The sequence below is a fragment of the Phymastichus coffea genome, unplaced genomic scaffold (assembly GCF_024137745.1).
Source record: "Phymastichus coffea isolate CEN01 unplaced genomic scaffold, Cenicafe_Pcof_1.1 PCOF00007, whole genome shotgun sequence".
Classification (NCBI taxonomy): Eukaryota; Metazoa; Arthropoda; class Insecta; order Hymenoptera; family Eulophidae; genus Phymastichus; species Phymastichus coffea.
Genome location: NW_026706818.1, coordinates 2,653,469 through 2,678,872, shown reverse-complemented (window position 1 = coordinate 2,678,872; position 25,404 = coordinate 2,653,469). Strand labels below are relative to the sequence as shown.

The 25,404-nt window shown below is 37.5% G+C and overlaps 1 protein-coding gene across 10 annotated transcripts in view; it reads left to right on the top strand.

Annotated features, from left to right (window-relative positions):
• Window positions 1–25,404, top strand: part of LOC131669021 (inactive dipeptidyl peptidase 10) — a 1,674,792-nt gene that overhangs the window by 272,080 nt on the left and 1,377,308 nt on the right. For all 10 annotated transcript variants that reach the window (XM_058943594.1, XM_058943586.1, XM_058943627.1 and 7 more), the window contains one exon: window positions 3,487–3,639. In XM_058943594.1, the coding sequence (XP_058799577.1) occupies window positions 3,487–3,639 (153 nt within the window). The remainder of the gene's footprint in view (window positions 1–3,486; window positions 3,640–25,404) is intronic.

Sequence of the window (25,404 nt, the reverse complement as noted above, 5' to 3'; positions counted from 1 at the left end):
AATGATTTTTTAGCGGTAACATTGCTAAAAAAAATCGCAAACTTGATTTTTCGCAAAATTTTTCAGGTTTTTATTGTTTAATTGGCTATAACTTTTTTATAACGCAATCAATCGCAATTTTGAAAAAAGTTTCTGAAGGAGCATTAAATTTCCCATCTAAATACGTTTTTGCAAAAATTTCTTAGGCGTATGACTAACGAAAAAAACGCGTTGAAAATCGACAAAAAAATTGAGCATTTTGGTCGTTAATGGTTAATCTTCCGAGTCCCATATTTATTTTCCCTTCTACCTTCTTTATCTGCTTTTTATTTCCATTATTTCTATTTATCACATATCCCAAGTAATTATACTCTTTAACCATCTATATCTTCTCACCTTCCCATTCGAATTCTTCTTCCTTTCCCCTTTCTCCTCCTATCCTGCAGTTCATCATCTTTGATTTTCCTACATTTAGCTCTGATCTCCTTTCTTCCAGGTACCTTTTTAATTTTTTCAGCATTGCTTTCATTCCACTTTCACTCATTGCCATCATCACTATATCATCTGCATATCCTAATGTCCATATTTTCTTCCTTCCTATCACTACCCCTCCTTCTTGCCCATGTTTGATCTTGACTTCCAGGTCGGCGAAGGCAAGATTAAATAGCGTGGTGCTCAAAGTACACCCTTGCCTTATACCTTTGTAAGTCTCAAATTCCCCAATTATTTCTACTTCAAATCTTACCTTACTCTCTGTTTTTTTATATATTTCTTCTATTCTTTTCATAATTTTTCTATTTATCCCTTTCTCTTTCATTGTTTTCCATATTTCCTTCCTCTTTATCTTCTCAAACGCGGCCTTCATGTCGGCAAAGAATACAAACAGTTTTCTACCTTTTTTCGTTATTTCCTTCCCTATTTTTCTTTTTAATACATATATTGCGTCCATTGTTCCTCTTTTCTTCCTGAATCCCATCTGCGTATCGCTTAGCGTTTCTTTAGCTTCTAGTTCTCTTTCCAGCTTTTTTCTCAGTATTTCCGCATATATTTTATATCCCGTATCCATCAGCATTATTCTTCTATGGTTTTCTACTTCTTCTTTCCTCCCTTTCTTATATATTGGTACTATTATTCTCTTCCTCCATTCTTCCGGATATCCCTCTCCGTTCCATATTCCGTTTAAGCATTTTGTCATATCTTTTAACAAGCTTTCCGTGCTTTCCATCCACGCTTCATTCGCTATACCATCTTCTGCTGTCGCCTTTTTGTTTTTCATTTTTCTTATTATCTCTTTTACTTCTCTTACTACTCAAGAGGTGTGCATCAGTTTCCAAAGAAAGGTTAAGGAAAGCAGCGCAAAGAGAGAAAGAAACACAAGTGCAGCAGTGACCAGACCAGGGCGAGACAAGGCTACGTGTGGCAACACCTGCAGCACGGCATTCAGTGCCGCCCTCGTCACCGTGCACGGCACGACTTCCAGTGGGTTCACCGCGGGCTACGCCGAAGAAGACGTCCAGCCAGCGGCCAGGTCAACTCCCCGTTGCCGGCTCATCGCCAAGGACAAAGGTCAGGTTATCTCTCTCTCCCAGTATTTCACTCTCTCATGGTGATGCGCGGCCGCGTAGAAACGATAGGTAGCCAGGCGATCACTTGCCGGCTACGCTCATCGTAATGCGGTAGAGAGGTTTCGACGTATTCTTTCGAATGGTCAAGGCGATTTAGCCGCTAGGCAATTCATCCTCCCGCGTTAGTTTAAGTCTTTCTTTTCATGTGCGCGTGATGTAAACTTTTATTATATCCGATTTCGTATTTGTTTGTCTGAATAGATTTAAGTTGTGTGTTTTAATTAAGGAAAATTGTTTATTCGTTCGACCTATCCTCTCGTTCCCCAATTGTTGAAGAGCGAAAGTGCCTCTCTTACTCTCCCCTTAATAAATTGGTGACGTCAGTGCCGAATAAGGCGCTGCCCTCGTTACAAGCTTCGTCGTGTTATAAAAGAATTTAATTGCAAGGGTAGTCGATTCGATTAATTGATCTGTTCGCGATTCGGTACACTCGCGACGCTAGAGCAAACGACTGAGAGAGAGGGCACGCGAGAGTTTAAAAGTTCAGTGAAGCCTGAGCTGTTTTTGCGAGAGTACCGCCATTTTGCTCATTGTTTCGCTGTTTTGCTACAAAGTTTTCCTGGATTTTTGGACGTGCGCGAGTGATAGCAAACAGCATCACAGTAGCAGCATCACAGCAAAAGACTTCATCAAGTGGATCATGGATGTACAGGCCAAATCCTGTGTATGTGTTACTAAGCCAATAATTCGCTCATTTTTAAAACACGCATAAAGAAAAAGGCTTTAAAAAATCTGCTCTTCCCCATTATTTTAACTACAAATGAAATGTGCAGTGGATTCCGTTTGCGTCTCTTACTGTCGTCTATGTTCTCTCTTTTTAATGTCTAGTATTGGTAAGATATCATATGTGTATTCCATCTCCTGCGATGACGTCATTCTCGATGTAATCTCCAAGATTTTGTAGTAACTTATTAAAATCTCAATCGAGAAAATAGAACTTGTAACTTATGAACTCTTTGTAATTTTCTACAGCACATTGACTACCAATTCCCTGTAGTTTTCATTTTATTGATTATTCAAAAAATTTCCAACTATACTTCTAAAACACAGCCAGCAGTTCGCTGTTTTCAGATATTGTGGTAACGAAAGATAAATCTTTTAATAATTGTCGCTCTTCGGATACCACAAATATGAAGAGGACTCGGTGATTCACCGAACATAAATAGCGACTGTCGCACAACTGTCAAACTATATCAGTATCACTGTTTGTAGTAACAACGCTAAACATCACGTAGATGGAAATCGATTGTTTCGCAAACGTTTTATTTGTTTTGTTTACGTCGCGATCGCTATTAGCTTGTGTTTAACTTTGCTTTTTTTTTCTCATTCTCACTTGTCGTCGTAATTAACAAGTGTGATCGCTTGTTGATATTTATGTTATTTGTTACAAAAAGGAGAATTATCATCTGCTCCTTTTTCACTAGCAAAAAAAATTATGGAATCAAAATAAAAATCAATTTTTCAGTGATTTTTCAAATAGCCATATCTTCGTTAAAAATGATCATATGAAAAATTGAAAAGAAGTAAATTGAAGCTTGAAGTCCCTAGATTTTGAATCATAGAGTCAAAAATTTTTCCAGTTCATATCCTTTGCGGCTATTTAACTGTGTGAACAGGAGATTGAATATGCAATTCTACAATTGTCAGAACTATTCTGGAAATATCGATGTCAAAGTTATTTACATTCAAATAACAATTTCTAATAATTATGAATACGACTTGACTGTACTTTAACAAAAATTTTTATTTTTAATTCGATAAATGTAATAAAAAAAATGTCATAGAATAGATTAAAAATTCTATATTTTCATAACATTTTAACTCATACTTATATACTAATCCATTCCAAACATTTGAATAACTAATTACATCTATATCATAGGTTTTATACGGAAAATTGACACCATTACTTTTCAATGGCACATGGGTAAGTGATCGTCACATTTGTTACAAAGACACATCTGGTGGTATCTCCATTCTAGATGTATCTGATCCTTCTCTTGTACCGGAAAGTTTACTACCTAATGAAACTTTTGTAAGTATGTAAAACAAAATTACTTAATAATACATGTAAGATAATATCTGTTTTATAAATTGTAAACATGTAGTATCTATTGAATATTGTAGAAATCCATATATGACATTTTTTATCCTGTCAATAGTCCTAGTCATGAAACACGGGCACGTTAGTTTCTACTCCATATTACAAATAATAATTCTTTGCTTGTACGAGTAAAACTCCTTGAATTTCGTTATACCATGTTCTCTGTCATAGATGTCGCACTGGGAGTAATATAGAAGCGAAAAGAGAAGAGGAAAATACGTGAGGCTTTTTTGAGAAAAAATGAATATTGATGAGCAAGAAGTCAACAAGCATATATACTAACTTTTGCACTGCGTGCTTTCACATTTTTCACGATTTTCTTATTACTGTTTATATGTACTTCCTTAATCTTTCTCTCGCTTCTCTCGACAATCTTTGTTCGTATTCTCTCTCACTCTCTCTCTTTCTCTTGCGAAATCAAGTTGCGAACCAGCGGTATGGCTTAGTTTCAATGTTGCTTTCGCATGTTGCTTTCTTTTTGTCATTGATTGTTATTATGAAAGCTTTATTTTTAAACGTCTTTCGAATTTGACATCCACTATATTCAATTTACATTATAGATTCTACGATGTCTTCTTACAAGTTTTTATCATCTAATTTCGTGAAACTTTTTGTCAGATGTTTGAAATATTAATATTTTTATATAAAAACCATTAATGTTTGAAACATTAATATTTTTATATTTAAATCATTAATATGTTTTGTAGCGATTTACTTAGATATTACTATTCCACAGACATATAAAAAAGAAGGATACTTGGTGAATCCTGACTGCTGTCCCATGATCTCCATGAATATACATCAATTATAAAAATCAACAAAACACATAACACTTATTAAGTTATTATAAGGTTATTATTAAGTCTTATTAAGTTAGAAACAGCAGTAAGACATTGCTTAACTAAGGATACAATACAAACAAAAATAGTAATAACCGAAAATATCAACACTATAATAATAAAGTATAAAAATGAAGAAAGAATTGATACAATACGAGTAGAAGAAATATTGTGCAAAAAGTTAATAACACATGTAAAGATAGAAAGAAAACATAAAAATTTAATAATGGAAATAATCAATATTGAAAAAATATTTACAAATGAAAAAAACTGGAATAAGATATTAAAGAAACAAAATTTCAGTGGCATAAAAGACAACTGTGAAATAGCACATATTACTCATACAATAATTTAAAAGCAATAAATGCAATAATAGAAGTGATATCACAAATACACAAACACATCAGAGAAAAAAAGAATAAAATTTTTACTAAATACAAGAACTGTCGAGGGTTCGATATAATTAATACAAACCTTTATGTAAAATGTGTAAAATTTAATCATAGTATCATCAAATGCAGAAGCCTAGAAACTTGTTATAAATATACTGAAGAACACACAGCAGATAAGAGTACAAGTGAAGTATTAAAATATCCAACCTGTGAATTCAATAATAATTTTATGTATTAACATAAGAATTCTAAATGCTAATTACGATAAGATGTTCGTCTTTATAAAGAGTCTTATAATAATACTAGAGCATCATAATTTCTACTGAAATTTTGGTTTTAGTATAACCAGAATACTTTAATACGTATTCCAGAATACGAAATGCGTTATACAGAAAGTAGAATAAATAAGTAACCATATATATATATATATATATATATATATATATATATATATTGCAACTGTATTCGATTCGATCAATCGATCCGTTCGCGATTCGTCTACTCACGATGTTAGTTCGAACGATTAAGAGAGAGAAAGGGCGCGCGGGATTTTGAAAATAGGCAGTTAAGCCTCAGCTGCTTTCGCGAGAGTATCGAATTTAGTTTTGCATTGTGTTTCGCAGTTATTTTGTGATTGAAAGTTTCCTGGATTCTTTGCGGGCGTGGGTGATAGCAGCATCAAAGCAGTAGTATCACAGCAGCAGCGAAAACATCTCAACAGTAGCATCCGAAACAGCATCTAAATCGGCAACGACAAAAGCAGCAGATATTTTTTGAGAGAGGCAGCGCAGCTGATTAAAGGAGCACCGTTGATTCTCATCAACAATTACGGCTGATCACCATAATTGCACCACAGGGTAGGTGTACTTCCTTATTATTGCGCTATAAAATACTTCCGACAGTATTTTGTCTATTGCAAGCGTAATGTGTTGTATTCGCGCCGAGTGTTAGATTTCACGGCAATTTTCGAATTCTCTCTCTCTCTCTCTCTCTCTCTCTCTCTCTCACAGAATTATAATTAATAATTGTGAATCCTATTCGCGTGCGTTAGTATTTCGGCTCATAAAAGGCTGTAGTTTTTTATTAATTAAACTTTGTTAATTTTATACGCCGTTTACGTCATTTCATTTCCTATTAGCCTAATATATCTATAAAGGCTTAAATCTTAATGCGATTTCGTCTAGAGGATTAGTAGAATCAAGCATTAGGTCACTCATACCTAAAATAGATCGAGTGTCACAAGTCAAGTGACTTAAGGTGAGTTCAACTCGGTATGAAGGAAGACACTGAAACGAAAGTATCAAACGTAAAAGCGAATACACGTATAACTATACGTGTTTAACGGAGCGGCGGTTAGCTCTACATCGTGGGAGTTTATGCGTTAATAAATTCCTATTTTACTAGTTATCCACTCCGTTACATGGTGCCCAACTGGTATTAAGACCCATTTATTGCGAATAGGATTGTGCGTCGAAGGCAATCGACGCATAAGAGAAAGAGACGATTGCGCGAGCACTTAGGAAGGTTTGAGCGGGTGGTAGTGCGAGATCGTGGATGGTGCGCCATCTGCAGGGGAAAAAGGGTATCACTCAGACCTTTTTTCTTATAAATTGTTAAATTTATTGTAAAAAGGGCCGAACGCGATAATAATTAGTAGGTCGGGGTAATTTCAAATCGCTGTAAGTATTCAGATGCTAGCCCGTTTAAGCCACAGTTTGGTGGTTAAAGGGGGGCCGGAAGCACCTGAGCGACGATATTAACAGAGAGCGCGACCCAAGCATGCAGTCCAGGATATATTAGCCAGGAGGAGCAAGCAAACAGCAGGCTCCGACCTTAGGTAGGATATTTCTTATACTATTATTAGATAGTTTGCGGAGATTGCACGCGCTCATAATCTCGCGAGTTTGCGCCTTAAAAAGAAGGCATTAAGGGTAGATACATAAATTAGTGTATAAACCGCTTATACCTTGGGTGATAGAAAGCGATAGTGGTCGATTAGGCCGATAATTTTAAACTTCGACCGCATCCTACACCCGTGCAGAGGCAAGATGGCTCTGTTGTCAGCCCAGATCGACAATTGGGCATTAGAGCTTGAGGATAGGAGTACTTGGATGATCTAGAGCTACGCAAGGTTGGAAATGTCATCCAGCAGGCGCCCAGGCTAGGGAGATGGTTGCTGGTAGAGTACACCGTCACAGATTTCAAAGGGATTACGCGCAGTAAAGAGGTGGCGGAGTGTAGGAGGTGCACCCGACAATCGTGGCTCGATACAATCTGTGACGAGTTGGAAAACCTTAGCGCAGAAGAGAACAGTGACCATCCCCTGAGACTCTTCAACAGGAAGGGAATATCCATGACAAGTATGTTAAGGTCATTCACCTGCCTAGATGAGGACTCGGAGGGTGAAGCCAGCCGCCAAGAACAGGATAAGATCATCCAGAAGGTCCTCCACACCCAGGAACAGGAGGAGAGGGAGAGGAGACGGAGCAATCCGGATCTCAGGTCGCTGGAATCCTGCACCCGGAGGGAACCTCAAGAAGAATTATCCTTGAGTGAAGCCTTCCGGGAAATAGAGTACCTGAAGAAGGGAGTCAACCGTAACCGCAAGCTGGTAGGTCGCATCCTAGAAACCCTTCAGACTCTACAGGGCATACAGGTGAGTGCGGAGCGCAAGGCACAGGACATGCGTTAAAGAATACGAGGGTTAAAAGAGGAAATGCATGAAATGACCGATGCAGCCCGTTATTCCCAACGTGACTCGATTCAACCGCGCTCCCGACGTAATGTGGACTTTCAGGATACATTCACCCTTCACTACGATTCTGGGATTCCGGGAAGCACACCGGCTCCTCCAAGAACCGTACCCAGGAGAAAGGACGTCACTCCATCGGGAACCCTCCAAAAAAGGGAGGTAAAGAGGTTACAGAGGAGTACGGGAGATCCGCATCTGTTCGACAGAGGAGTCGAAGTGGATCGTCTGGCACCGGTCCTCAATTATCCTCAGAGCTCTCCATAACCCGTGATGTTGAAAAATTGTCGGCGGTTGGAAATTGAGGTTTGCGAGTAGTAGGGCACGGATCGTGGACACGTTTCTGTCAAGGTTGTAAGACCTGCGCGTGGGCGCAGGGTTAACGGACGATGAAGTACTTTGTTCCGTTTCAGAGATCCACGACGGTAACGCGAGGACCTGGTACGATAAAAATTAGTACCAGTGGCTCAGTTATGCCGAATTCGTCGCCGGCGCCCAAGAATAGTTCGGCACAATAACGCATCAGCAACAAAGGCTGTTACAGGAAGCTCAGAACCGATTCCAGGGCGAAGACGAATTGATGCGAGACTACGTATCCTACCTGGTGGCTCTTGTCAATAGACTGGAACCACAATACCCTTGGAGAGGTTATTAGACCTGCTCCATGCAAACCTCCTTCGAAACATCCAAATTCAGCTACGTCAGAGCGAGTTGACATCGATACGCGAGTATAACAGAATGGCGACCGAAGTACAAAATACCTTATCTTACGGTCGTCGTTCACGCGTATTCGTGGATCCAAAATCGACGACCTTCCCTCAGCACGCCTACCGGCTAAGCAAAAGAATGGCTCGTAGTAAATCCCGAACCCCTGTAGTTAGGAGAGCGGCAAACCCCTCAAAAGTCGCTTAGAAAACGAAGTGACCAGATCAGAACTAATCGCTAATAATAGTCTACCTTTATGTTTTCGAGGATGCTGAATCTGAATATGAAATTTATTTTATCCTAAAATTGGGGGAACGTTTTCAAAATCGACATTTAAGCCGAAAATGGTCAAAATTATTTTTCATGATTTTTGGAGTTCGAATCGCTGCAACTCAGCCGATAATGATTATTTTTATTTAAAAATTTTTTTACTTGTAGTTAAAAGCATTAGTAAAATGGTAAAACCAGTTCGAAATCTCTAAAGCATTTTCCGATCGAGCGGGAAATTCCGGAAAATTTTTTTTCGGCTACTCGGACTCCGTGCATACTTTTGCAAAAGTTGAGTGACAAATTTTTTAATTTTCAATATCTACATATGCAATCTCAAAGTGTAAGGTATGTAGAAGTTTTCCAGAAAGTTTGAGCCCTTGGTTTTCATTAGAAAAAATACTTCACGATTTCGAAATTCGTGCGATTAGCGCCATGAACGCGCTCGGAACAAGTCTCGCGCTATACAAGCTTCAACAGGTCCTGCTCGCAGCTGAATTCATCGTAGGTGCACGCATTTCTTTGCTCTCGCTTAAAAATGCATTTAATACGTAGATAAATCAATTATATATACATAGAGAATGTAAAAATAACATAAGTATTGAACAGTTGACCTGCTGCGCGATAATTTTATGCATAACAAGTTAATTTCATCTATTATAATCTTTAATCAGTATCATGAAATGGCGAAACGACGATGCAACGACTTTGACACCGAGTTATCGAGTAAAAGAGTGCGCACATTGCAGCCTGATTCATTTGATTGGTTAAACTTATGCTTTTTTTGTGGAGAAGAAGATAATCCGAAGAAAAACATAAAATTCACAAACGTGTCACAAGGTAAAAGTGCAGATATGAAATCAAAAGTTCTTATTGCTGGTGATATTCGGAAAGATTCTATTATCAAAAATTTATTAAATAACCCAGAATTTGATTTGTGTGATAAGAAAGCTCGGTATCATAGCTTGTGTTACCAAAATTACGTAAATATTAAAACACTCAATCGCATATCAAGCGATACATCGAGAACAGTGGAAAACTATGACAGTATTGCAAAAGATGTTGCTTTATTGTACAAAGATAAATTTGAAGCTGGTGAAATCATATTTTTACCACAGCTTTGCGAAAGTTTTGTTCAAATGCTTGTTGATAAAAAAATCAAAAGTATAGATGATGCTAATAATATTAAATCAGGCTTTATAAAATCTAAATTAATGAATGTTAAAGAGATGGATTTACAGTTTCATTCATATCATGGGAAAGCTGATATTGTAGCTTTAACAAAATTTCCTCTTGTTTTGTTGGTTCATAAATTGCATGATTTTATAAATAAAAAAGCTGAGGAATGTTTTCAAACTACTAGCAGTGAAAGTGACGAAAATTCAATGATACTTCATGTAGCTGGGTCCATACGAAATGCAATTAATAAAATACCAAAAAATACAGAATATTTTTTTCCTAATGAAATTACACTAGAATTTTCAAAGAAATATGTTCCAACGGTACTACAAAAATTAATTTGTTGGATAATTGATAGTTCATCGTTTTTAAAAGGATAATTAGCAACCGATCAAAAAATTGTACGTCGAACTCTTAGTATTTCAGAAACTATAATTTATTGTTCGCGAAGAAGTCAAGGTAATTCACTTATGCCGCCTTTTACTCTTGGATTAACTTTACAATTACATTACATGTTTGCAAAGAAATCTTTAATCAGTATTTTGAACGCACATGGTTTTTGCGGCACGAATGACGACGTACGGCGTTTCCTAACAATTTCAGCCGAGAAAGAATTGGAAAAAAATTCGGGTGTTTATGTACCATCTGGAATCATTCATCGCGATGATGGTGGCGGATTCATTCACGAAGGTGACGATAATATCGACATTAACACTGAAACAATTGACGGAAAAAACACGTATCATGCAATGGCGCGGGTGCTCTTTCAAAATCAAAGAGTCGGCAATACTGAATCGACTGAAAGGATTCCCAAGATAACCTGCAAGAGAGCAGCTTCCCGAAAAAAGTACTGCTTCGTTAGATGTTATGCCTTATAATAAGCAGTCTGTTAGACCCAATCCACCTAAATTTGAAGGCGCTATTACGACGTTAGAGAGATTAATTCAGGAACACGAAGAATTTAATATTGTTGATCTGATATGGGCTTTTTTGAGAAATGTCCCGCGAGAAATTTTTTCCGATACCGATTATCTTGCGAAAGACGTCGTTGAACAATGCATTCCTTCTTGGGTAGCATTTAATACCCGTTTTGCAGATGAGAAAACAGACTTTGCAACTCCACAGTATCTTCCAGCAATAAATGCGAAACCGAGCGACCCGAGTACGGTATATACAACGTTAAAGAAAGCTCAGCAATTGTTTAAAGCCTGCGGTCAAAACTACAGCGTGCACACTTTTGATCAACAATTATTTGCAGTCGCCCAAATAGTCAAATTTCATTTGAAAGAAGAGTTATCAGATGTTGTTTTGCGTATGGGTCCCTTTCATACAATGAATACATTTACCACATGTATTGGAAAAATGGAGTGATTCCGGCTTGCGCAATATGCTGGTTGAATCTGGAGTATACGCAGGAAATTTAGTTGATCAAATGCTTGATGGCAAGCAATTCCATCGAGCAATGCGAGTTTTTACGCTCTGTTATGAAGTATTACTCTATCTTATGTTTGAAAATTTTCTTGAATGGTTAACTGAGAGAGATGAAAAATCGTTTAATCAACTTCGGGAATTGTATAATAATTTTTATAAAGAGTACGAGGAAGGAACTTGCACGAATGAAACGTTTAGCACACTAACAGGAGAGTCCCAAAAAATAATGTTAGAATTATTTAACGAATTTCGACAGATAAGACGCTTACAAATACCTACATTTTTATTTTGGGACGATTGTTTACAATGCCTTCAAATACTACTTCAATTGTGGAGATCAGAACGAGAAGGCGATTGGAAGTCAGAGGTAATTTCTGAGGCTGCTATATTGCCGTACTTCTTCGTATGTAATAACATCAATTACTCGCGTTGGTGTGTTTATCACGTATTAGAAATGCTTCTCAATTTGCCTGAAGAGGTAAAAAATGAATTTATGAACGGGAATTTTTCGGTGCGGCTTACTCCAGGATGTTTTAGAGGAATGTGTAGTGATATGGCTGTTGAATCGACCGTGATATTAAATACAAAAAGTGCTACAGGAATTGTTGGTCTCATAATGAAAGATACTACGGTTTTAAGATGGACAGTAACAAGAAATATATTAGGTCTTTATTTTTCAAATATGCAGAATCGAAGCAATGTTTCTGTTTCAGATGATCATAATAAGACTTACGAACACGAAGGTGAAAGACAAAATGAAATTTTGAAAGACGAAAAACATTTCGCAATGATTCTAAAGCACGTTAAAAATCACATGTCCGATCCATTTTCTTTATCTATCCGAAGTGATGCGCTTATTAATATAAGCAGTGGACTTGTTGCAAATCCAGAGACTCAAGAATTTTTATTGAATGTAAAATCTAACGGTATGGATAAATTGCGAGAATTTGTATCGAAGCGGCTCGACAGCTCCACAGAAGACTGCCAGGAAAGCGATTTGGGTTCTTTGATCCAATTACAAAGACTGTTATGAAGACTTTCAGTGAGTCGAAAAAGAAAACTGTTATCAAGGAGAACGGCCAAATTATTAAAAAAATGGTATCGGCAGAAAGTGTATACCAACGAGCTCTAATAGTATCTGCAAGTCGAGAAGAAGTTAATTTGAAAATAATATTAAGTTTCCCGCTTACTTCAATACCGTCCTCTCTATTTAAGCCCGACGGCTGTCGAAGAACAACAGAAAAATGCGATTTGATGCATATAATAGAAAAAGAAATCGAAGAATATATTATTAAACAATCTCCTGCAATGGAGGAACAAGGAATTACTATCGTTGATGGTATGGCTAGACTGCAAGCTCTGACTGCGAAATCGTTTGCTGACTTTGATTGCTTAAGAAAAATGGTTTTAGATGGTATCATAAGTCGTTTGCGTAAGTCCAAAGAAGTTCATTATGTTTTTGATAGGTACGACGACGAATCGCCAAATCCAAAGCAAGAAGAAAGAAATCGAAGATATGGTAGGTCTACGAAAACGTATGATATAGTTGGAAACAGGAGTGTGCATGATTTGAAAGCTATATTGTCAAACAACCAAAATAAATCTAGTCTAACGGCGTTCATATGTGACTATATTAAGAATAATTTATATGATAATAATATAGAATTTCGCGATACAAACAAAAAGGTTTATTTATCAGGTGGATTAGAACCACGCGATGACTCATTCGTAATCGATATGAAAGGAGTGTGCCAAATAGATCCTATTTTTAAGTGCAATCACATTGATGCAGATACTCGATTAGTTTTTCACGTAAAGTGTGCTCAAAGAATGACCGAAAATGATCAAATAACCGTTAGAAAACAAATAATTGTAGAATCGCCTGATACAGATGTGTTTGTATTACTGATAAGTAACTATAAGTTTTTAGAAAATAAGCCTGAAGTTTGGTTTTACACTGGCAAACAAACTATACGTAGCGATATGAGAAGATATATTCCAGTTCACTGCTTGGTAGATAAACTCAGACCGCCTTTAACTTCTTCACTTATTTCTGTGCACGCATTAACTGGGTGCAACACAACGTCGTCGCTTTTTTATATCGGAAAAAAAACAGCTTATATTACAGCAAAGAAAATGTCTGATGAAGAATTGAACGAACTTAGCAATATTTGCAGTATCTCAATCGAACGAGCTCTTGAAGTAGTTAGTATTTTCTACGCTATGTTGTACGATTTACACAATAAATCGAAAGCCATCCGCACTGATATTAATTCGCTAAGATATAATTTAGCTCGATTGAAAAATCCAGGTATCGATAAATGACCACCGTCTAAGCCTGCATTACAAAAACATATTCTTAGATGTATCTGGCAAGTTAACGAATGGAAGCAAGCAATATGTTCTGACATTGATACTAAAGATTTGAAAGAATATGGCTGGCTAATCGATGAGGGAGATATATTATTTGACTATTACGACGGTATATATGCAATGGAATATTTGCAAAATTTTTTCTGTTCTTGTTCTCAAAAAGATTCTTGTTCTACAGATGTTTGTCCATGTAAAAAATCGAATTTAAAATGTTGCGATTTATGTAGTTGTCGGCCTTCATGTGCTAATAAACCATATTCAATAAATGACGAAGTGGAAGATTAAATCAGCAGTTTTATTTCATTTACCTTATGTTCTCCTAACTCTTACTACTCCAGAACGATAAAAAAATCCGTCAAGCGAAATGCTTATCGAGAGTAATATAGCGCCGCGCGATCATAGGCGGTTTACTGAAATCGCTGTAAAGTTTTTTCTAATGAAAACCAAGGGCTCAAACTTTCTGGAAAACTTCTACATACCTTACACTTTGAGATTGCATATGTAGATATTGAAAATTAAAAAATTTGTCACTCAACTTTTGCAAAAGTATGCACGGAGTCCGAGTAGCCGAAAAAAAATTTTCCGGAATTTCCCGCTCGATCGGAAAATGCTTTAGAGATTTCGAACTGGTTTTACCATTTTACTAATGCTTTTAACTACAAGTAAAAAAATTTTCAAATAAAAATAATCATTATCGGCTGAGTTGCAGCGATTCGAACTCCAAAAATCATGAAAAATAATTTTGAACATTTTCGGCTTAAATGTCGATTTTGGAAACGTTCCCCCAATTTTAGGATAAAATAAACTTCATATTCGGATTCAGCATTCTCGAAAACATAAAGATAGACTGTTATTAGCGATTAGTTCTGATCTGGTCACTACTATGTCATTTTTGGGGTGGTTGCCGCTCGCCTAAGTGGCCAGTGAAGGGAAGCCTCATGCGAAGAAGGAGGGAGATCCGCAGTGCGCACAGGGCATGGAGAACCCTGCCAGGAGGCCTATCGAGCAACCAACTGTATCGACTACGCAAACTTCCACTTCTGAGAAGAAGATGAAGGAGCGTCTGGAGGGCAATGAAAGAATCATGCGTAAATTGGCCAAAGAAAGGCAGAATAGCCCTTCAGAACAGCGTAAAAGCCGATGGTGTGAGGGGGAAGGAATAATTCCCGTTCTTCCAGGTCTCCTGGTGAGCGGCGAGAAGGACAGAGGCGGAAGATCCACTTCACCAAGCCTCTTCAGTGTTTCGCTTGCGGCAGAGATCCAAACCCGTCCTGGTAGGGCATAAAGAGAGCCCAGGACCTAGCGGTACATTGGAGCAGAAGGCGATCGAGTTCGATGCCAGCCCTCGGCAGAATAGGGTAGTGGTCATCCTGAAAGGACCAGGTGGCCACATACAAGTTATGGAGGAGGGGGAAAACTCGATAGATATGGGAATCGAGCGACCCGAAGACCTAAAAGGTTCGAGCAACTCCACACAAAAAGCTCTCCTGCCAAAGGAATCCAGGAGTGGAAGCAAGTCTATCGTCGTAACAGCAGCGGAAGGAAAGAAGCCGCTGAGAAGCGCGACGAATGGAGGAAAAGATACGACTCGTGAATATGACCCAGAGAATGAGACCAGGTGGTGGTTGCGGGTAGACATAGGTAACTTTAAGATTAGAGCACTCTATGATAACGGCGCCTCATCCACGATCATGGGTCAGTTAGGGCTGAGATTGGCATCGGAGATGCGACTCGGACTTAATGTGGCCAGGGCAGACAATGCAACGTTCGCCGACGGGCGCCCATGCCCCATCATTGGTCACGTGATGTCCCTCTATAAGGTACGGGGAATCATAACGAAGATAAGAGCCGCCATTACGCCACTGCTCATGGATGACTGCTACGTAGGCGTGAACTTTATAAGACAGTTTCGCGCGGTTTTGGATTCCGATGAGGATGAATTATGGTTGAAGGATGCCCAGGTAAAAGTACCTATGGAAGTGATGGGAATTGATGATACAGCATTTCTCGCACCGGTAGGATGTGGGAGGCCGCGGAAAGACAGCTTGAGGAAATAGAAGACCTCATCAGAAGATCGATTCCTGACGGAGGTCAGGCTTTAGGCTGTGCCGTGGAGGTTGAGCACGAAATAGATGTTGGAGGTGCTCGACCTATCAAACAGAAGTACTACCCAGTTTCTGATAGGGTGCGAGAGGAAATGCACGCACTGGTCGAGGATAGCTGGAAAAATATGTAATCGAACCAGTCACCAGCGGATGATCAAGTCCAGTGGTAATGGCAAAGAAAGCTGATGGAAAGTATAGGTTTTGCGTGAATTACCAAAAGGTAAACGCAATCACCAAATCTGATGCCTATCCTTTACCATATATCAACGACATCCTAAGACGGGTAAGGGATGCAAAGTTCATATCCACGCTGGAGTAACCATCAACAAAGCCAAAAGCCACTTCTGTAAGACGGAAGTCAGGTACTTGGGAGCTCTTGTGAACCAGGATGGAGTAAGACCAGATCCTGAGAAGATACGATCGATACTAGAGTATCCAACACCCCGGACTGTCAAACAGGTTAAACGATTCATGGGAATGACCTCGTGGTATACCCGACTTTGCTATGATCGCTGAACCTATAAACCGCCTGACCAAGAAAAATGTACGTTTCTCTAGGGAGGAGGTACAAGAGCGAGCTTACACGAGGTTGCAGGAGGCGATGACTTCCCCCACAATATTGCAACCACCCGATCCTAGCAGTCAGTTTGTACTACATACTGACCCCAGTGACAGTGGAATTGGGGCAGTCCTCACGCAGGATGTCGGTGGAGAGAGCGTGTGATAGAATACGCCAACCGATCACTCAACAGTGTTAAGAGGAATGATACGGTCTCCGAGAAAGAGTGCTCGGCAGTGGTATGGGTTATTGGAAAGTTGCGATCGTACATGGGAAGGCATCACTTCAGGCTCATTACTGATTATAGTTGCCTGAAATGGCTCCACATTATGAGAAATCCCACGGGAAGACTAGCGCGATGGGCGCTAGCATTGCAAGGCAATGTCTTCGATATTGAATATCGAAGAGGAGGTCTCAATATGGTCCCGGACGCATTGTCTAGGGCCGATTAGGAGGAGGAGATTGAAGTGAGTGCCATAACTAGTCGGCCGGAGACCACTGACGCCTGGTATTTACAACGATACCAGAAAGTGTGCCAAGATCCACACTCATACCCTACATGGAAGGTAGTGGGAAGGGGGGGGACTGTATCACTGTCAGCCTTATGAAGACGGTGAAGGATCCATCGACAACGATGAAGCGTGGAAGCTTGCGGTGCCTATGGAGAAAAGGCACCAGGTGCTCCAGGAGGTCCATTATGCTCCTATGGCAGGGCATCAAGGACGAGAGCGTACGTTCTCCAGGGCTAGGCGCTTGTACTACTGGCCTAAGATGTACGATCAGGTCAGGGAGTACATAAAGAGTTGCCCGGTATATCAACAGTGCAAGGTGGAACAAAGGGCACTTTGCGGGCTGATGAGTGATAGACAAGTGTCACGATCCTGGCAGGTGGTTGCCGGTTTAATGTCGGTGATTGGGTATGGAAGAGGAACAGGATACTCTCCTCGGCTACCCAAGGCATTTCAGCCAAATTAGCGCCGAAATACGCCGGTCCGTACGTGATTGAAGAGGTTTGCGGTTCCAACACGTACAGACTAGGTAATCAGCTGGAGATCCAGCCTAAACTCTTCTATGCCAAAGACCTTAAACCGTATTACGGTCCGGGGGAGGAAGAGGAAAGCGAGAAAGTCATCGATCCTCGCGAGCCGCAAGAAGAACGGTCATTGAATGCGACCGAATCAGCGAAAACGTGCGATGATCCGGACGGGGATTTGTCGTGCAAGCGGATCGAGTTAGCAGTCCTCACGGCCGTAGGTAATGATCACATCGAGACGTCGGATTTACCGGTATCTGTCCCAAACAAGAGAGGTCGATGTCGACCTCGAAAGGTCCCAGGAACAGTCACCGGTCAAGCAAAAGGCATCAACTCTCCCATGAAGGAAACAAGAAGGAGAGGTAGGCCTCGGAAGACCGTGCCTGTCGTGTAAAGGACGGTTGGGCCGATAAACCCGAATGGTAACCGACGAGGGCCAGGGTGTTCTCGAGATAAATAGCGTTTTGGATGTTACAGACCCTTATGCGACGCAATTAATAGAAGATCTATGAAGCTTTACCAGAGTCCTGTTAGAGGGGGCCACCTGAAGGGAACGCCACAGCGGATCGATGGCGGACATTCTCTGGAACGCATCGTGAGTCGCCCCGAAGAAGGCTTCTCGGGACGCTTGTACCCAGACGGAGGACCAGGAAGAGGACAAGCGTCCCAAGTCCACCGTGGACCAATTCAGCCCAAGTTTCTTATAGCGCGAAATGTTCTATAAGTTGAGCATGAATGATAGGAAAGGAGAAGAGTTGCTCAGTTAATCACAATGAGAGAAAGAACTTAGGTATTAGCCAAGTTTATTCAATCGCATACGCTCACTTTGCAAGGTTTGGAGTGAATGGCAACCTGTGCAATAATCAGCGTATTTATACGGAGATTTTCCCGCCTATTTTCGCAAGAGAGTTCTCTTCGAGAAGTTTTCGAATCTTTAAGAAATATTCGCAAATTTTGAGAAATGAATTTACTTAATTTACAAGTGAATAAACATTAATACTAAAGCTTTAACACATGTAAACTTTACAAAATTAGTTAGTGGTCGATTTAGTGTAATTTACAATTATCACAAATAGTATCGTCAAAAGTTATTAACTAATAAAGTTAATTAATGTAATATTATAATATTTACAATAGAACCATATTAAATTTTTACATAACTTTATCGTTTATTAATTTTAGAAGTAATTTCTAAAAATAAATACTCAAATTAGTTAATAACATTGGAATTATAACAAATGTTCATATTTGTAACGGTTTTTTCTATAATCTTATAATGTAATTACTAGATTAATTATTTAAGATTTATAAATTATAAAGCTATCATTATTATGTATAAAATTAACGCTTTCGTTCTATATACAACTTAATGTTTAAATAAATGATTGATTATTTATTTATTAACAGTTATTATTAAACTGTAATTAATGAAACCAATTCTTACTCATGTTTTTCAGATATTCATTTTGAATATGGAGTATTTACATTTTTCTAATAATTAATATTTATAGTGTAATAAACAAGAGGAAGAGAGTTTCCACTCGTGGAAGGGAGTAGATGTGTCTTGACTGTGAGTGCGAGTTTTGGTGAGAAAGTTTGAGAGGAAAAGTATTGAAGGAGAGAGATAGAGGTGAAAAGAGCGTAGAGACGGAAGAGAGGTGGAGTAGAGAGAGAGAGAGAGGAGATTGGAGAAGAGCAGAAAAAAGCAGAGAGAGAAGAATAAAGAAAAAAAAAAGTTGAGGTTAAGAGAGAAAATTAGGAAGCGGGAAAGGCAAGCTAAGAGGAGGGGCGGTAAGAAGTAAAGGCGGAGACAGAAAAGGTAAGACAGGGAAGAAAGGTGAGATCACGAGTAGAAGTAGAGAAACAAATTAAGGCATACGGGATAGTGATGGAAAGATTTGTGACAACAGAAAAATTAAGAGATAAAGGTGGAAGGATGAATAAGAAAGGCCCAGAAGAGTCAAAGGAGGAAAGAGTAAAGGTGGGGAGGGGGAGAGAGAGCGGAGAGGGGCTGAGGGAGGATATCAGAGGAGAAATGAGAGAGGCAAAAAGATGCAAGAGTGAAAGTGAGGGGAGCGAGAAGGAAGAGGTGGTGGGAGAAGGATTGGACAACACGATAAGAAAAGTGGGAAAGAGTAGTGGAGCAGAAGATATAATGGAAAAGATACGGGCAGATATAAGGGATTTAAGAGAGGTATGGGAGGAAGAAAGGAGAGAATGGACAGAAATGTTTAAAGAAATAATGGGAAAAATGGAAAGAATGGAGACAGAGGAGAAAAGAAGAGAAGAAAGAAGGAGAGAGACGAAAGAAGAAAGGGAAAAAGCAGAACTTAGGGAAAAGAAACTGCAGGAAAAGTGGGGAGAGAGAATGAACCAGTTGGAAGAAGCGTGCGTGAAATTAAAAGAAAGTATAGAAGGAAAAAACGAGAAGCAAAGAGGATCAGAAGTAGGCAATAAGGAACAAATAGAATATATGAGAGAAAAAATGGATAGAGAAAGTAGGTTAACCCATTTCTTCCCAAGGCGCCATTTTATAGTCGATTTGTTTTTGACCGAGGAAAACCTCAAAATAATCGAAAATGTATACTAGAAGTCACTTTTCTATTGTAAAATTTCCAGCTCTTTACGAATCTGAAGTCAGAATTAGGATATTTTTCACGGAAAATTACAAAATGGCATCTTGAATGTTGATGAAAATTTAGTATTACATTAGAATTTTTCTTTCAGAAATTAGTTGCTGAAATTTATAGAATCAGGATGAAAATGTAGATTTACATTGAAAATGTTAGTTCTTTGATAAACCTAGGCATTACGAATTTTCCTGGAACATTTTTCCAAGATGGCGGCCAGCAACATGTTGACAAGCGGGGAAATCTAAAATTTTCTAAATAAAAGCCGATTTAAAGAATGAATATATACTACCTATACTTTCGATGTCGCTGAATACAATGCTAGTGTCAATTTCAATTTTACAAAATGGCGGATCCAATATGGCGTCGGTAATACCAAAATCAGTTTGTGTTGATAAAATCGCAAATCTAACAAGGAAACCCCCCCCCCAACCCGACCTCACCGATTTCAATAATCTTTTGATATGTTATAGTTCATCAAAAAAAAAGACATACCTATTTTTTTTTATCGGCGGAAAAACACTTTGAGGGGGTGAAAACAACCCTCAAAGTTCACCCCCAAAAATAGATTTTCCAATGTATCTCAGCATCTAATTGATATTTTACGACCAAACAAATTTCATATCACTTCTCATGTGAAAAGCAAACTAGCACATGCAATTCCGACCACAAGGGATGCAACCCTTATTTTTTTTATTTAAAATACTATCTATTTCATGGCTATTTTTATGAAAAAAATTAAAATAACTCGAAAAAAATTGGAAAAAATATTACCCTACATAAAATACAAAAACAAAAGTTAATCTAGTCAAGCTTTTTTTCAAACTACCCCCTTAAAGTTGAAAAACCACCCCTAAAAAATTGTATTCAATACATTACAGGTGGTGTTGATAATTTAGTGTAAAATACGTTAAGCATCATTTATACTGTACAAACACAACTATCTCGTGCAGTTTCGACCACAAGAGTTGCAACCCCTAATTTCTGTCATCGAAATTTTTACCTTCTTTGTACCTATTTTTTAAGAAAAGTTCATAATGAGCTTAAAAAAATTAGAAAAAATATTAACATGGATAGAATAAGAAAAAAAAATTTACTTCTCATGTTTAAAACAACTCCTAATGTTGAAAAACCACCCCCAAAAAATTGTTTCCAATACATTATAGGTCCTGTTGATAATTTACTGTAAAATACGTTGCTCATCACTTATAATGTACAAACACATTTATCTCGTGCAGTTTCGACCACGAGGGTTGCAACCCCTAATTTATGTCATCGAAATTTTTACCTTCTCCATTCCTATAGTATTTTTGAAAAAAAGTTCATAATGAGCTTAAAAAATTGAAAAAACTATTATCGTGGATAGAATACGAAAAATATGTACCAATTCAAGATTATATCACCCAACAAGACCCAGAACTGGGACAACGTTTTTCCAAAGTATTTTGTTGCTCCGATTCCGAATCTGTCCGGAAAAATGATCCATCACCCAGTAGCAATTTCTAAAACTCCCCTTATATCCCAATGGCAATTTCCCGCACTAACCCGCACTATCAGAATGCTTACAACCCGCCCTAATAACCCCCTAAAAACCTCCAATGAAAATGCCGTTAGCCCCCCACTAATAGCCCGAAGACATAGCTGAGCCCCCTTGCAACCTTATGGCAATACTTGCAACCCACCGAATAACATAATGGCAACGTTATCAACCCTGCTAACTACTGGGGTTATTAGGGAGTTATTAGGGGGAGGGTCTTATTGGGGGGGGGAGTTATTAGGAGGTTAATAGGGGGTTGTAAGCAATGCCATTGGGGGATATTAGGAGGGTTATTAGGGGGAGGTTTATTACCATCGCCATTCGGTGATTAGGAGGGTTGATAGCATTGCCATTGTTTTTGTTGGTTGAGTTTTTCTCCTTTCTTGTGACTAAAATTGTAAACTGCCAAGTAATATATATTTAATTGATTTTTATATGCGTTACTATAATTCATTCAGTTACCAATTAAAAACAATCAAAAAAATTAGGACGGATTTATTGTTCATACTTCTTACAATAATGATATTCTTCATAGAAGTGCTCGAAACATAATGATTTTTTGCACCAACCGCAACGTATAATAGCCACATTTTTGCATCCTTCTATGTCACAATGTGTATTGCAGGAATCTCCAAAACTGTAAGCAACAGGATTGTCAAAATTTTCTGGTTTTTTAGTGAGGTAACCACTCTTGAACCAGGAATATTTAAAAAGATTAGTATATCTTGGTGAAGACAATTGATTGTGGACTAACGACTGAAGTTTAATGATGTTGTTTCTTTTATATAAATCCAAATCATAATTCATCAAAATTACGGTATCTGAAAATTGGCGGACAAAGTTCTTCCATATGCGAAATCCAAAAACATCAAGTGGCTGAATTTTTCCCGTTGTGCCAGTCGGTATTTTTTTTAAATTTATAATTTTATCACGTGGAGTTACAGTTTCTATGGCACTGTCACAATGACCGCTCCAGGAGTCAAGCAACAGCATCGTATTGGAACCTACATTAGGGAAATATACTTTTTGCAGCCATATTTTAAAGAGATCTAAAATCAAAAATCTTATTTGTAAAATCATTTATAATGACATTAATTGTAACTAGATGGGATTATGTATACCTGTAGTCAACTTTCCAGATTTAGATGCTTCTACGTAAACATTTTCGGGTCTAAATAAAGTGGTTTCAACAATGGGTCCAAACTCACCGCTAGATTCCTTCAAAACTAAAAAGAGTGGTGACAGTAATTCTCCTGCGGCTGATATGAGTGGCTGTATAGTATAACTGTGGGTTGTTGAAGAAACTGACTGTACTAAACACTGTACCTGCTTTTCTCCTTCAACCGCTAGCGTTCTTCCGGAGTGCATTTCCAGTTGGAATCCGCTCTGATCAGAATTAAACACATTATGAATTCCAATTATTCTTATGCCTGCTTTAACATCAGCAATAAAAGTATTTGCTTTAATCGTTAGTTCTGAATTACTTTCTAGTGTTTTCTTGGTTATAAACTTATTTATTTTCCGGGATACTATTCTATGAGCTTTCTTGAATTTACAAAGCCAGTTATCCGAAGCTTTGAATCTTACATCTTCTGATCCTATAATCTTTTGAGCTTGCAATGCCCATCGACGTATGTCACGATCATGAATGATGTAACCAGCGTCTACTGCTGCTTTAAAATTATCAAAAGTGTACTGACAAATTCTTGCAATTTTTTCTCTATAAGTACCACCTTTGTTGACTGTATGAGCCCAACGTTTCAACTGACTCACAGATGAAACTTTCTTAAATTTTTGACGTACACTTTCAACACTTAAATTTTTTTTTTGCCACTTCTCCAGTATTCTACGGCTCTTTGCTTATATTCAAAACTGACATCTTCATTGTCTTTGGTACAATGGTCGGTGGGTGCTTCGAAATCGTCAGGAAAATGGTGTTGAACTTCATCTTCTACTATTTTTGCAGCATGATCTTTGTAATCTTCTTGAAAATCTAATGTATCTTCAACGATCATATCTACTTCATTGAAATCATTCACGGAATCTATTAAAATGCTTTTAATTCTTTCCGACAATTGAATCTCTTTATAATTTGTCTCACTTTCAGGTATTTGTAGAGTTCGAAAGTAAGCTAATAATAAATTTAAAACGTTCAGAGCGTTAATTTTCATTTTTTAATCTGAAATAAAAAAAAATATATATATATATTTTATATATCTTCTATTATATTAAACAGAAGGCGCGAAATTCTCCGTGCGTCCGTCCATCCATCCGTCCCCTTTTTTTCCTTATTTTTCTTCTGTATAGGTCTCTCCTGATATCGCTGAGGAATAAGAAATAAACTGAATAACAAATAAACAAATTAGGATAAAAACAAATAAATAAACAAATTGATAAGTAAACAATAATGATAAACAAACTTATAGAAAACATTCATGAAAAAAATTAATTAATAAATTAAAAAGTAAACATATTAATTAATAAACAATAATAATAAACAAATCAATAAGTAAACAATAATTATAAACATCATTAATTAATAAATCCTCATAATCAGTGTAATTTCAATTTTTTTAATAACAAATATTAAAAAGCCGTAAAATTATTTGCATATAAAAAATAATTATATAGTTATACTTACGTAGCAGGTACTACGAAATACGAATTAACGAAATAGTATCTTATTATTATTTGTACTTATAATCTTATATTATTATTACTATTTATTATGCTGTTAGTTCAATAGTCGATACAATACGTCCAACAACAAGAAAGTTGTGTTGGCTACTGATGAAGAATTACTTACTCATATTTATCAATCATGAAAATAACAGACAATCGTCAGAGACGCTGATAGTAGGACGTAAATAAAATTCTGATAATACTATCATTCATATACCAAAATTTTTGCGCATCCGAGAAACTATACTTATCTTCTAGGTATACTTATAATATTATATTATTCGTGACTTGTTTTTTTATATAATAAAAGTTATTTATTTTTTGATAGAATTAATAAACGATAGAACGTAAAAAATTTAAAAGAGAGCAACAAAATAGCTATGGAATCATAGCTTATTTGATTTAGAAGAGATTGCAACGATATGTCAGAAACTTTTTTTAGGATGGTTTTTCAACATTGAGGGTAGTTTTGAAAATAAGTTTGAACAGGTAAATTTTTTATTCTTATTCTATCCACGGTAATATTTTTTCCAATTTTTTTAAGCTCATTATGAACTTTTTTTCAAAAATAGGAATAAAGAAGGTACAAATTTCGATGACATAAATTAGGGGTTGCAACCCTCGTGGTCGAAACTGCACGAGATAAATGTGTTTGGGAATTATAAGTGATGAGCAACGTATTTTACAGTAAATTATCAACAGGACCTGTAATGTATTGGAAACAATTTTTTGGGGGTGGTTTTTCGAAATTAGGGGTGGTTTTAAAAATGAGAAGTAAATTTTTTTTTCTTATTCTATCCATGGTAATATTTTTTCTAATTTTTTTAAGCTCATTATGAACTTTTCTTCAAAAATAGGTACAAAGAAGGTAAAAATTTTGATGACAGAAATTAGGGGTTGCAACCCTTGTGGTCGAAACTGCACGAGATAGTTGTGTTTGTACAGTATAAATGATGCTTAACGTATTTTACACTAAATTATCAACACCACCTGTAATGTATTGAAAACAATTTTTTAGGGGTGGTTTTTCAACTTTAAGGGAGTAGTTTGAAAAAAAGCTTGAATAGATTAACTTTATTTTTGTATTTTATGTAGGGTAATATTTTTTCCAATTTTTTTAAGCTCATTATGAACTTTTTTTCAAAAATACTATAGGAATGGAGAAGGTAAAAATTTCGATGACATAAATTAGGGGTTGCAACCCTCGTGGTCGAA